At 40.2% G+C, this 13894-nt stretch overlaps 1 protein-coding gene across 2 annotated transcripts in view; it reads right to left on the bottom strand.

Moving 5' to 3' along the window:
* The window catches only part of man1b1b (mannosidase, alpha, class 1B, member 1b), a 26006-nt gene extending 12498 nt beyond the window's left edge, over positions 1-13508 (bottom strand). For both annotated transcript variants that reach the window (XM_033618506.2, XM_033618508.2), the window contains exons 1-10: positions 13238-13508; positions 12267-12386; positions 9560-9659; positions 9143-9261; positions 6872-7002; positions 6677-6786; positions 6267-6446; positions 5283-5431; positions 4709-4897; positions 963-1153 (exon numbers count right to left, since the gene is read on the bottom strand). In XM_033618506.2, the coding sequence (XP_033474397.1) occupies positions 963-1153; positions 4709-4897; positions 5283-5431; positions 6267-6446; positions 6677-6786; positions 6872-7002; positions 9143-9261; positions 9560-9659; positions 12267-12371 (1274 nt within the window). In that variant the 5' untranslated portion in view covers positions 12372-12386; positions 13238-13508. The remainder of the gene's footprint in view (positions 1-962; positions 1154-4708; positions 4898-5282; positions 5432-6266; positions 6447-6676; positions 6787-6871; positions 7003-9142; positions 9262-9559; positions 9660-12266; positions 12387-13237) is intronic.
* Positions 13509-13894: the final 386 nt, after the last annotated feature.

Below are 13894 nucleotides of genomic sequence, written 5' to 3'. Positions count from 1 at the left end.
TTGAATGAGAAGGTGTGTCCAAACTTTTGGCCTGTACTGTGTGTATATATATATATATATATATATATATATATATATATATATATATATATATATATATATATATATATATATATATATATAACCATAAATGAATCCTGTTCTATACTATATGAAAAGTTTTTCTGGGTGGGACTCAGTAATGTTACTGCTAACCATAAATATCTGCACAGCTCCGTATAGCTAAAACGATGGATCTGAACAGCCACAGGTAACACTCAACATTTTCAGTCAGACATCACTTGTCACAGACAGAATGGCGAGCACACGTTGAGAGTAGTGTTTGGAAGTATTTCAAGAGAATTAATTAAATGAATATGCAATGCAAGCTATGTAACGTTAAACTTGCATATCTGCAGTCTGTGCAGCACAAAAAGTAGGCTAACCCTGACCCCCACCTGCATTTTCACTCTGGTGTTTATTTCAGACCCTATCTGTACATTGGATTTTTTTTTCGTTTGGTATTACTTGCTAATATTAAAAACACAGATTTATTGTTCTCTTCACATTATTGCATATTTTCTTCTAAGACAATCGGTTACTATACCAATAATCACAACAATCAGATAATTATAGGTTATCATTATCTGCCCTTAAGTAACATTGGTGCATCTCTAATTAAAACTCCATGCATTAGCTGCTGAACAAGTTTCAAGTCTCTATGAATTGATTTTGATAGCTCCCAAACCAAAATGAACTGATTCCAAGGGGTACCTGTAAGGTAGGAAATAATTCAAAATACTTATTTAAAAAAGACAGCTCCACTTGTATGAATTGTGAAATGGTTGTCAGTGTAAGTTGTAGGCACAAAGCATTTACTAGGCTGACTGTACAAAAGCAAAGGTATGGCCATACAAGACTTATTTTCATATGATTACATTCATCATGTCAAACCAAATACTGGGAACCTTTATGCGACTCACTGAATCTCCTTCTTGCCTCCCTGGATCCACTGCTTCAGCAGGTATTCATAATAACTGTCGGCTCTGGCTCCCAGTGTGTAGATGCCTTGATGGGTGAACTGTCCGTTGTTTGTGTTGATGAACATGGGCACAAGACCATCCAGCTTGCCATCCAGCTTGTGGACCTGCTTCATAACCTCAGCCACTGCAGCCTGGAAACCAAGGTCAGAGGTCAGATGAATTGAGCTGTGGGGACTGTTGTGACATTTTATTTAGTGACTCAAGATAACCTGACAGTAAAAAATTCCTTAATTACAAAGAATTCTCAATGTTGGACCTACACCATCCCGCCCACAGATTTAACAAATTATCTAACTGCAATATAGATTATTTTGAAAAAAACTCTGCACATCTGAATGTATGATGGGTGCATCAAATGGATACAATTTTAAAGACAAAGAGAAGAGCTCCCGCACTCTGTCTCATTTACTGCTGGATTTTTTTTTTATCTTATTATGGTAATGTTTTGGTCCTTCAGACCATCATCAGACATACACAAATGTGTGCAATATAGATTAAAAAATTACAGTGGACACTGAACCACCAAATATAAAGAAATTCTCAGGCTCTGAAATATTTTGATAGGTGTGAATATTGTAAGAATGAGTACCTGACGTTTAGCCAGTTGTGCTTCAGTGCACATTTTGTTCTAAACCAATAAGCACAAAATAATACACAATACACTTCACAATACACCATCTGGGAGCAGCCCTGCTGTTCAGTATGACCCCACCCTAAAAACTTGCAAAAAGTATGTGATGAAAAGGTGAAATAAGTTGTCATCTTTGGGTACGTGTTTTTATTTTCTAAAAAGCTCAAAACAACGGTATTTTCCTGCTCGAAAAAGCCAGTCTGGACTCTCCTCTCCACACAGGGAGCAATGCTTTGCCACCATACAGCTGTGCCACTGAACTTGGCATAGTAATACAGTAATAACCTGTCAGAAGATAATAATTCATCATCACACCCTCCTTTTTATACTCCTCTTATATTCTATATATCATATTCTGTACACTCCACTAAGTGTATTTGATACACCCTGATGTCCAGTCCCTGCTAAAATGTGTTAAATCTTGCAGTTGTAACACAAATTCAACCAATCACAGCTTTGTTTATGTCTCTGCTTTTTTGTCCATTTTTTGCAATATTTCTGGAGAAGGGTCAAACTGAGTCAAAAGAACAGTTGCAAACAGGCAAAAACAAATCCAGGCAGCAGCATCTCCAGGTGGGCTGTACGCTCCTACAAACACAATTGTTAGTATTTGTGGGTAGGAAGCCAGTGAGGGATCAGGTCTTTATGTTTCACTAACATCTCCTACCACTTAGTCAAAGTGCCTGAAGGGATGGGGGATGTGATCTGGAGGTTTATGAGCAAAACCCTGTGCATATCATGCCCTCGTAGTTAAGCTCCTAACTAGAAGGTGAAAAGAAACATCTACTGCAGGATATAATGTTTTATCAATACTGTGATGTGCTTACGCACAATGGTCGCATCACAGGATGTGAGATGTCAAGTAAGGCAAATTCACTCAAACACATCATGCTACAACTTCTTTCTGCTTGATACAAAAGGAAAACTTGAATGGTTCTCATTTTCTATGACGAATGTTACTGGCCAAGCCTTCCTTTTTAAGGCAGGATAGGATAGGACACGGTCTGGTGACTTTTGCTGTGGGAGGTGAGACCCGCCTGCGTGAGTATGTGTAGAAAAGTACCGTAACCAGGCCAGCAAGTGCCACAGACACAGGGAAGCGCGTGAAGCTATAGTAGTCAGAAATTAAGAGTGCCACTCCTGGGTGATGCGTACGAGTTGAAAAAGACACAGTGCATACAATATTAAAAACATTAAGCACACTGCAAAAACCACATGGCACATAATGTAAAAGAGGTAGCTATAAAAGTGCCAGAGTCAATAAATATAAAGTGCCAGAGTCAGCAAAATGCCCAGTCCACAGTAGTTGTTGCACAAAGCCTGGTAGCTATTGCCAAGTAGAAATAAAATATAGTGAGAGAGCCTGCGAGAGTGCACTAAAACTCTTCATTTTGTATGTTGATTGAGAGTGTGAAGCCTCAGGAGAGGAACTTGTTCATGAGTCTAGTGGTCCTTGTTTTTAATGACCTGTAGCGCCTGCCTAAGGGCGAACAGGCAGTGACCAGGGTGAGAGCAGTCTTTAACAATGTTTTGGGCTCTGGAGAAGTAGCATGTGTTTGCAGTCTCTTGGAGTGAGGAAAGTGGGCAGCCAACACTTTTTTGGACTGTGTTAATGACCCTCTGTCAAGCTTTTTTGTCTGCTGCTGAGCAGCCAGCATACCAAACTGTGAGGCAGTATGGTAAAATGCTCTCTGTTGTGGAGTGGTGGAAGGTCACCAGCAGCCTAAGGAAACCAGAGGTCACTCAGCTATGGTTCAGAGCTACAAGGCTGGAAATCACACCAATCACACCAATTATTCTAGGATGATTCATTTTTCCAAACTGAGCTATTCAAACCATCTGGTCAAAGATTCTTGGATTTTTTTTCAGATCATAATGTATATCGCAAAAAAAAAAAAAAAAAAAAAAAAGCAATTTTAGTTTTCCTGATATCATGCAGCCCTGGGACCTATGGACTGGAAGTGTTTTGCAGAAAACTGGGAGAAGCAACAGTGTCTGGAAAAAAAAGGTTAAGTGTATGAACCATTGCCTTAGCCAACATAAAATAATCCGAAAATGTCTGCAGCTACTGAAATGCTCAGCCACTTGTATTGAACAATGAACAACGAAACTTTATACAGTAGAACTACTGAAGATTGATTTCTTTTTATAACTATTACATATTATGATGATGTAATCATACTGTGATTATTAGGGAATTATATCTGACTAAGCATGACCGGGTTTGACTGCTGCTGCAACTAGATTTAAGATGCCGTGACTGGATTTTGGCTGTTCCAGTGACCAAAGCTACAGCTGACAGGTAATGTGTTTGAATTGCTAAATGCCCAGAAAGTCTTATGCTAATGGAGCCAGTGTGGTTTGTTTTTACCATTTCCTCTCAAAGCTTGCTTTAAAGGGGACTCCCTCCAGCTCTGTAGGCTAAGACACGTACCATGTTAACAAGACTTCTTGAGTTCAAATGTGGCCCATCTCGTGACCCACGAAATTATTAGCCTGTAGTTGACAGCTAGCCACAGTCCAATGGGAGAGATGACCATGGCTGCTGCAAAGCAACGAGAGCAGCAGCTAATTTCAAACCCAGACAATATCACAGCATACTAGATCAGACTACACAAGAAATTCTCCAACTTTGAAGCCATACTAGCAGCTCTGTGAGGGTGTAAAGCAAATGACATAGTAGAAAACAAAACTACCGGATGGATATAGCAATGGTGAGACAACTTAGCTTCAGCCACCAAACCTCTAAAAACTGTCCGTTTCTTTATGTAGGACTGAAATATTGGCTTGAGTAATAACAATCTTCACGAACTGTGAAGTTCATACTGCGTAACAGTCTTAAAAATAGCACCTGCAGAGGAGAAGTGGTAACTGTCAGTGCTGTTAAGAGGTGCCAAGAATATATATGTTAGAAAAACACAGAATGATGTCAAATTCTGCCAAAAATTCTTCAAAAATATTGACAAATAACAAATGGAAGGCTGAGATAAAGTGCACTTTTAAAGCTTTTGAGGCAGACCCTGGGTCAGCATGGTTGTGTGTCTTGGTCAGTTACCTGGTACTGTGGTTCCTCAGTGAGGCGGCTGAGCTCTCTGAACTCCAGCTGGATGCTTGTAACCTCGGCTACAGTGCTATCTGAGGTCCAGCGAGGGGGGTGGGCTGTCCCTTTCCCGATATTCACATCAGAATAGGGGATCTTGGACGGGGTGTTAAAGGCCGGCATCAGCCTGGAGCCAATGTCTTTCTGCAGGGGAAGAATGCAGGTAACATGCAGACTCTGTGATATCAGCAAATATAGAATCGTCCAAAAGACCAATTTCATATTGTGTGTATACCAGGACTTATTCCTCACTGAAGTTTACGTGTTAGCCCTTGTGTCTCACAGGTTTGATCTGAATGTTGTGCGTATGTTTCTATTTAACATTCTGGATAACATCTGCAGGCTGGTGGTAAAGACTCTTGAGATGACCAAGAGGCTCATTACAAAGGCTACAGCACTTGTAAGGTACAGCTCTGTCGCCACAATTATTCACAACTGAAGTAAATTGAGAAGGTGCAATTATCTGCATTCTCCAACGTAACTAAAATACGCTTGCAGTTTTAAAATGAGCGCATGTGTGTTGACTCACAGCTTTGTCTAGGAACAGGGTGTCTCCAGTCAGATGGTAGGTGCTCAGTAGGCCTCCCAGGATGCGGATGGTGCTTTCAAATAGGTTGACATCTACATTCTTGTTGAATGTTAGCTCTGTGGCCACCCACGTCCTTGCTTCTTCAAATTCTGTAACATAACAATACAAAGTTTAAGAATAAATAGAGGGGCGGCACAGTGGTGTGGTGGTTGCCGGTTCGATCCCGGGTGTGGGAGTCCTTCTGTGCGGAGTTTGCATGTTCTCCCCATGTCAGCGTGGGTTCTCTCCGGGCACTCCGGCTTCCTCCCACAGTCCAAAGACATGCAGACTGGGGACTAGGTTAATTGATAACTCTAAATTGTCCATAGGTGTGAATGTGAGTGTGAATGGTTGTCTGTCTCTATGTGTCAGCCCTGCAATAGTCTGGCGACCTGTCCAGGGTGTACCCTGCCTCTCGCCTGATGTCAGCTGGGATAGGCTCCAGCCCCCCCATGACCCTCAAGAGGATGAAGCGGTTAGAAGATGAATGAATGAATGAATGAAAGAATAAATACAGAATAATATATAAATGACCCACCAACATAGTCTGAAATTATTCAGAAATTTAACAGTGTGGCACCACTACCCCCATATAAAGCAGACAAGAAGGTTTGGCATCGGAAGACTTTAAAGGATATACTAAAGCAACAGGTCGACAAGCAGGCGCAAAGAAAAAAAAAATTGGTATTTATTGACAAACACTTCACTGAAGCTAAGGCAAAAATTGAACCCCGATCTGCTACATTTTGACACCATTTTTTGCTGTGAGACTGGCTACACTGACTACAGCTTCATCCTTCGCAAGCTCCTAACTTTTCAACCTTTTAAGCATACAGGATCACAGTATCTGATCCTCAAAGACCGTTAGGTGGTTTGTCTGAAAACACTTTTATCACACTAACAACCTAGTCAAGAAGAGGAGGAAGTTTAAAGTTGGACATGTACCTTCTTTAAGCCCCAGGATCCACATGGTATCCAGGGCATCAATGAGCGTCAAACCCAGGCCAAACCACTCGCTGTAGGACTTGGAGAGGGGCCTGAGCTCATCATGGCCCCAAGCAAAGTCTTTATAACCCTTCCATGCATGTCTGAAAGCTTGCTGCACCGCCTCCAGCCAGTTTCCTTCTGGAACACACAATACACACAAGATACCCAGTTATTATCCCACAGAGTGATTCAGAAAAAAGAGAAACGTTCCACCTGTTTTTTAAAGTTACAATCATACTCTAAAGTGGATATTAGATTCCATAGTCACACTCAAACAGACATGCCTCCAGAGAGTTTTTACTTTATCAAACATGCTCAATGCAATACTTATTCATAATCAAATCAGAAAGTGGTCAAACAGCAGATACCTGACTCATTTGTTGGTTTGTCTTTTTGGTTGGCGGGCGAATCCTCCTTAATTTCCCCGTCCTTTGTGCCTTCTGTGCCCTGTTCAGTGTCGATCACCGCCCCATGCCAGCTGAAAGTCACCAGAAGATTAAGAATAAATTATACAAATATGTAAACAAAACTAACTTGAGCTGTAATCATACACCAAGTCTCACCTGATGACTCCCTCCTCCTCTCCTTTCTTGCCATCAGCTGCCTTTCCCTCAACCACTGGATCTGAAGTGTTTCCCTTCTTCTGAAGACGGTTGTGAAGGACAGGTGGTCCTCTTTTATTGGATAATTTCCTCTGTTACAAATGGTGACATAAACAAACTTCTTTAACCATTCAATTCTTCACTTCATGTAAGCAAGTTGTTAAGAAAGAAAAGCAGACTCATCCCCACAGGTAATGTTAAATAACTGTAGAGCTTTGTCTTTTTCAAGAAGATATTTTTTTAGTGAAACTTCCTGCCAAATTTGGTTTAAAAATTAATTGCTACTATGACAGTCTTCACTGCTAAATTAGTGCACCAGGGATATTAAACTGGTGGGAGCCACAGCAACATCACATGCACTTTTTCTTTGTGACCAGTCACGTCATGTCACCTCTGGGATTTTTCACAAAAACAAAAGTTAAATTACCTTGCTAAAAAAAACTAGTATCTGTAAATGTATCCTTTCTCCATGTAAGAAAGAGTAAATGCGACCCTGACAGCATGTTCAGTGGATTGTCCAGGGTAACAGGAATATTTCATGAACTGACTTTGGATATATGCAGGGTCCAAACTTAACTTTTTGACTTAACATCCACCTTGGCTGTTAAGTCAAAAAGTTAAGTTTGGATATATGCAGGGTCCAAACTTAACTTTTTGACTTAACAGCCAAGGTGGATGGTAGATGAAAAAATACACTAGCCAAAAATATTTATTTTACCGGCCAAAATAATAAATTGCTCCAAACACATTTGTTTCAGTACATTTCATTGTGATAATAAGATAATAAGTTGAAGACAATCTTAAAATAGAGGCCAGATCAAAATCTGAAGCAAAATTATTTTAGAATATTGAAAAACTCATCACTACAGTGTCAGCATGTGAACAAGTTCCCCCTTGTAAGCAGCAGGGTTGAAAATTAGTATCAGCCACCAGTCAAATACTGGTCTAATATGCAAGTGGCTGGTAGATTTCATTCACTCTCCAGCCAAAAAAACAACAGTGATCCGTTGAGTGGCTGGTAGATTTTGGTATCCACCAGCAACAGTGGCAGGTAAACAAAAAAAAAAGTTCATTGTGATGTATATTTCTAGGGCTTTTATTGTGAAAGAGAAAGTGGAGTAAAGTAGAGTGACAATGTGGAAGGCAATAAAGAGTTTGCCGTCTTGGTTCGGACTACAAGGTCTGTTATTATTTCATTACCTTCATAAGTACGGGTGCAACACTAGACAGCAGCAGACCAGCAGCAAGTGACATTTTAGTGGATCAGCTGATGTCTCGTATGGTAAACAGTGATGCAAAACTAGGAGTGCTCAAGACGGTCAGTCTCACAGCACCATTTAAATGGACAGGTGTGTGTGTGTGTGTGTCTGTGCTTGACAGACAGCACAGGAGCAGCTTAGGAGCAGCAGAGCAGTGTGCCCCTAGATGATACAAAACGCGGCAGAGACTCACAGCATAGTTTTTTTTAATTACACAACTACTGTGGCACAAACATACCTGCCCGTGTGGTGGATAGTCTGCCAAGATTGACTTGACAAACGAAAAAAATCAACCCACATTTGGCGCTCGGTGGGTGTTCATTTCAGACCCTGCATATATGACCATATATTAAGATGCACAATAGGCTACATCTTCCAACATGGACAAGGCCTCACTATTTGCCTAGTACTAATAATACCAAGCTTTTCAGGTCATGTGTGACTTCAAAAGTGGAACAAGCACAATCTCAGATCACATCCTGTAAATTCATAATGTTGAGCAACCTGTTTGTAGTGGTAGTTAGACTTAAAATAACAAGCAGGTACCATTCAGGTCATGTACTTCCACTTTAACTCTTACTCATATTGCCATGCTGATGTTATAGCTGTGGCTCCCTCTATGACCCTGGGCTTTTTCTAAATAATGGAGCAAAGGTCCTGCACTATCGTACTGTTGTAACACATAACATCATTCAACATCATAACTCAGCTGCTAAATATATATAGACAAAGTAGTTTGTTTTTCTCACTAATTTAATAATAACCTGAAATATTGCACTTTTTATTGACACTACAATCACCTCATGGGTTGCTGAATATCACAACCCATCTATCCAAATTAACATTAACATTAAATTTGAAAACACTCATCAGCAAAGGAAGATTTTCCAAACTTTCCAAGAATTTTAAGTGCTCCACTCTCTTAAGAAACCCTGTGCTACCCTTCAAAGAACACAAGCAGATAAACAGAAACCTGGGAGGTTTGTTCTGGCAGTGGTAGTTGGCCCTGTTTGACAGGCTCGGGCAGCACATGGGGGATGACGGGCCTCAAGTAGTTGTTAGCGTCTGTGTCTTGGTCCCCATCTGTAAGGCCTGAACACATAGACAAACAGATTGACTTTCAAAGTATTACAGTAATGCAGTAGCACAGTTAAAGGTGGCAGGTGGGCAGGATGATTACTGAGGGTCACAGGTTAGAGCTTCGCAGAAGCCCAGATCAAACAAATGATCGATATGCTTACTGGTCTTAAATGCACTTTTAACAAAAGCTTAAACACTATTGCATTAATTTAACATATAACAACTCAAGCCTCAAGGAGCCTCTGACAGCATTCCAGGGGCTCAGATTCATGGAATATCATGGAAGATGTTTAATGTATAAGAGTCTCACCTCTGAGGTGTTCAGTAACAGCAGGATAGGAAGCGATTCCACAAATAAAAAGGAGGACGAGGATAAGGCTCCGCTGCAGTCTGGACAGCTGCTTCCATTTCTGCAGGTACACAGGAGAGAGGGAGATGGAACAGGCATGTCATGATAGCACAAATTTAGTATCACAATTCTTGACACTCAATTTGATACCATCGTAACAAATATAAAACCTCCTTTATTAAAAACATTCAAATTGAATAAGATATATATTGTATCATTAATCCCTAATGATCCTCCTTGAACACACAGTACTACTCTATGTGACTTCACGAGACAGTTTGGGCAAAGAAACGAATATATAGCCTACCATATTTCTTCTAAATTGTTGTTATTCAGCACATGTGCATCTAAGATGTGAAGGTTGGTCTTTGTGGTAGGCTATTTGTCCCGCCCCTCCCCCACTATATTTGGACAGTTGGGTAAAAGTGACAGTAACAAGCAAAAATAATAATAACCAAAGATAATCGTGATTATGATTTTTTCCATAATCGAGCAGCCTTACAGAGCAGGTCCTCTTCCATGGAGTCTTCTATGTTGTTTCTACAGTAGCCCACAAAGGACAGAGCCAACATTGACTCCAGATAGGGGCATTTGTGTTTTCACATTGGCAACCATAGTTTTCCTACATGTTTGGCACACATGAGAAGTTTCAGTTGGTTGCCATCTATAACCTCAACACTAGATGTCACTAAATCCTACACACTAGAGGCTAAACAGCAGATGCGAACATTTGGAAGCATACAGGCTGCCATGTTAGTGGAAAAAGAAACTAGTATTAGTTCTCATGATGTCCCTGACATAGAGACTAATGCCAAGACAGCTAAGAACTGGATTTCTTTGTGCTTTCCAGTAATAGACCTTACACCACAGTGAAGTCAGTGACAGCTAAATAAAGCCCTTGATGATTAATAATATCTTTCTTTGTTTGCTTGTTTAAATGGAGCAGGACGCTGAAAAAGCCTTCCAGGTTTCCTTCATCTCCTGCACTGTAATAGCTGCCTTTGCTATTATATCTACTTTGTAACTTCCTTGTTGTGCAAATAAACTAAACTGAACTAAATACTAAATGTTCTGCTGATGAGCGCTGGATCGTGGGACTGGATTATCACATATGTTACCTCTCTGTATGATGAACAATAACTGTAATATTAATGCTATACATTACCAGAACACTTCCAACGAGAGCTGCAGCTTCTTTGATTTTTAATAGTTATGCCTGATGCTATTGGAACATGTTGTGATCACATACACCACCACGAACATTGTTCAAGTCCTGCTAAGCTTCCTAACAGTGTGCACATAATGTGCCAATATGCAGATTTAGAGGAAATGTTCCCACATGCTGAAGAGTCAAACTGCCATGCTGATATTGTAGCTGTAGCTCCCTGCACACACCTGACCCTGGAGCAATGGCCTGGCACTATCATCCTCTGTTAAAACACACAGCGTCAAACCACACCTTAATGCTAAATTCTTAGCATTAAGTGCAGAATCATACAATATGGGTACCACAAGACCCTGTAATTATTGGGAGAACCCTTTGGTTTTCACAAATAGTAAACATTTCTACATTTTTAGGATGTACATTTTTAAAAAATAATTAAAAAAAGAGTTCATATAATGTCACTGTGTAATAAAAGTATGAGGTTGTATGTAACATTTATAAAGTATGTAGGTTGCAACAGCTTGCAAGTAGCCATAAAACTACAGCTATACCTAGGAACCTTTTACTTAACAGTAGTATTGCAGCAAGGTTTGACTTCACATTTGTTCTAAGCAGGATCACCAACAAGCCCAACATTGCTGTGTCACTGCAAGTTTACAAAGTAGCAACAGTTTGCCAGTTAAAGTTGACCACAATGGACAAGAAGTATTATATAGCTATTTGTGACTCCCACTCCTCTAAAGCTTTTGTGCAAAAGGATCGCACGAATACCTCAAAATAGGAATGCACAATAATATGGGCCTGTCATCTGCATCAGCTGATATTGGCTTAAAAATTAACTATCAGAATCAGCCAACATGCTTTTTCTTATTTTGCACGATGAATGAATGTTACAAACATTGAAAAGCATTCTATTTCATGTCTCCATCTGCTGTTTGCCCCTCCTGATAAGAGTATGCAAGTATAATATGATATTAATTCCACTACAGAAGAGACTTGATGATCACTCAGATTTAGGTGGGATCAATGCCGGTATTGGTTATTGGTCAAACGAGTAGTCACTTATCAGCATATCAAATATCAGCAAAAATTCCAATATCGTGCATCCCTACCCAAAAATGCAATATTTCATGTGTTTGTTTAATTGAGGGACAGACGAATAAACAAACTTGATCTTGGAATTAAAGCCCCATCAACAATACCTGGAGATCCATTGTCACTTCTTTTCTAGTATAACCTGGCCCTTGGAATTGATAATAAACTGATAAACATCATGTGCACTACACCCAATTCTACAATATAGCACAGAAAAGAAGACAGCCATGCACTCTTCAGGTCCACAAATATCTTTTGATGGCAAGTATCAGAAAATAGAGCCAGCAATGCCCAAAGAGGGAAACAAGATCGGTGTCCTCATTAGGGTGGGAAACAAGAGCACTTAAGATGAGAAACAGAAGCGAGAAGACACGCTTTATGAGCAGCTCATAGATGCATCTCACTCACCCTCCAGCAGGACTGCCTCCTCCATTGCTTGCCGTTATTGTAATTTCCACTTCCTTGTCCAGCAAAGTTTATAGATATATAATCCTGTCGAGGTTGTGAGTGCATGTCTGTAACCCAGCCCTGGAGGAAGAGATACAGTGAATAGCAGTGTGAGTGAGAGCAGAGCCGGATGGAGATGGCAGGTGTGGTGATGTTAACCCAGATTCAAACAAGCTGGGGGGGGGGGCAAGATGCAGCTAGCATAGGAGCCTGGCTGGTAAATATAGGTGTGGTTGTGATATGATTAAAACAAAATGAGACATTATTCTCTACAATAGAGAGTTTTGCCCACTTTGATTCACTTCACACACATTTGACTAACGTTACGCTAAGAAAAACCTTACTTATAGGTTTACCCTTAAGCTGCTGCAACCTCAGTTCACAACACACCTAATCTCAAGCAAAATGAATTATCGTAATGCTCAAACAGTTTCACTTCAGGGGAAATACAATCTTAGATGCTGGTGGTTAGCACAGCACAGCTAGCTACATAGCTGTCATCCTACCTCCAAGTGTTCAACAGGCTAATTTAATTGATAGCGTAAACCTAGATAAATGTTAACCGTCGAGATACATTGCTTTATTCAGTCGAAATAATTTTTGAATAAAGTACTGCATATTAAGATATTTACTGTAACTACTTACTGATATTATTTTACCGTTCACACGAGACTGAAACACCAGTGTAACGTCAGCCCCGCTGTGGCGGCTACTTTACCTACGCGTCACCGAACTAAGTGACGTTTTGGCAGTTTCACAGACCAACTGTGGACCGAGGCATGGCGTGAGGCCTACAGTAACTGACACCATGGGTACACGCCAATACTTTTTAAGTACTGCAGAATCCTTCCTCAAAGAGAAAAAAACTCTCTTTGTTAAAGATTTAATGGCCCTACAGAAAAAATGACAACATGAAACTGACATCTTGTTACCTTGTAAAGTATCCAGCGTTAAATTAGATGTGCAACCAGTCTAATCCACCAGCAGGAGAGTAACGCTAAAAGCAGTCAGAACTGCGGTTAGCTCAACGTTAATGTAACAGCCTCGGTGGTCTCTCCATGTAGGAGACACTCCGCCGATGCTGTTTCCGAAAGTCCTCGTTTTATAATTGTTCCACAGACGATTAAAGAATGCTAAATATCTTCCACTTGTATCTCAGGATGCGATGTTGCCCACTGTCAACAATAATGTGATCAGGTGCACCCGTGCTGCCTTCACTGACTTCCTCGAAATATCGTAAACACCAAGTTTTAAGTTTTTGGTATTGTGATCCTGTTTGATCCACGCTTTATAAGAAATTAATTCAAAACACTCATTTCTTTCTGTAGTCACTCTGAAACCGTCAGTATTTTTTCCATAATGTTTTAGAATATATTATCACATAAACTCACACTCACCTTGGCCCATAAAATCAAAATAATAATAAAACATTTTCTGTATCTGTTATTGTTTATAACTGTAGCACTTGAAGCAGTTCAGCATATTTGATGAAGCTGATGTATTTACATGGTTTTTTTCCCTTTATTTTTCTTGCAATTTTAGGGTTGTATCCACATGGTTGAATGCAGTTCCTGTAAGGGGCTTTAGAT

Source organism: Epinephelus lanceolatus, chromosome 9 (genome assembly GCF_041903045.1).
Source record: "Epinephelus lanceolatus isolate andai-2023 chromosome 9, ASM4190304v1, whole genome shotgun sequence".
NCBI lineage: Eukaryota > Metazoa > Chordata > Actinopteri > Perciformes > Serranidae > Epinephelus > Epinephelus lanceolatus.
Note: the sequence above shows the minus strand (reverse complement) of the source record. Positions and strands in the feature narration are given on the sequence as shown.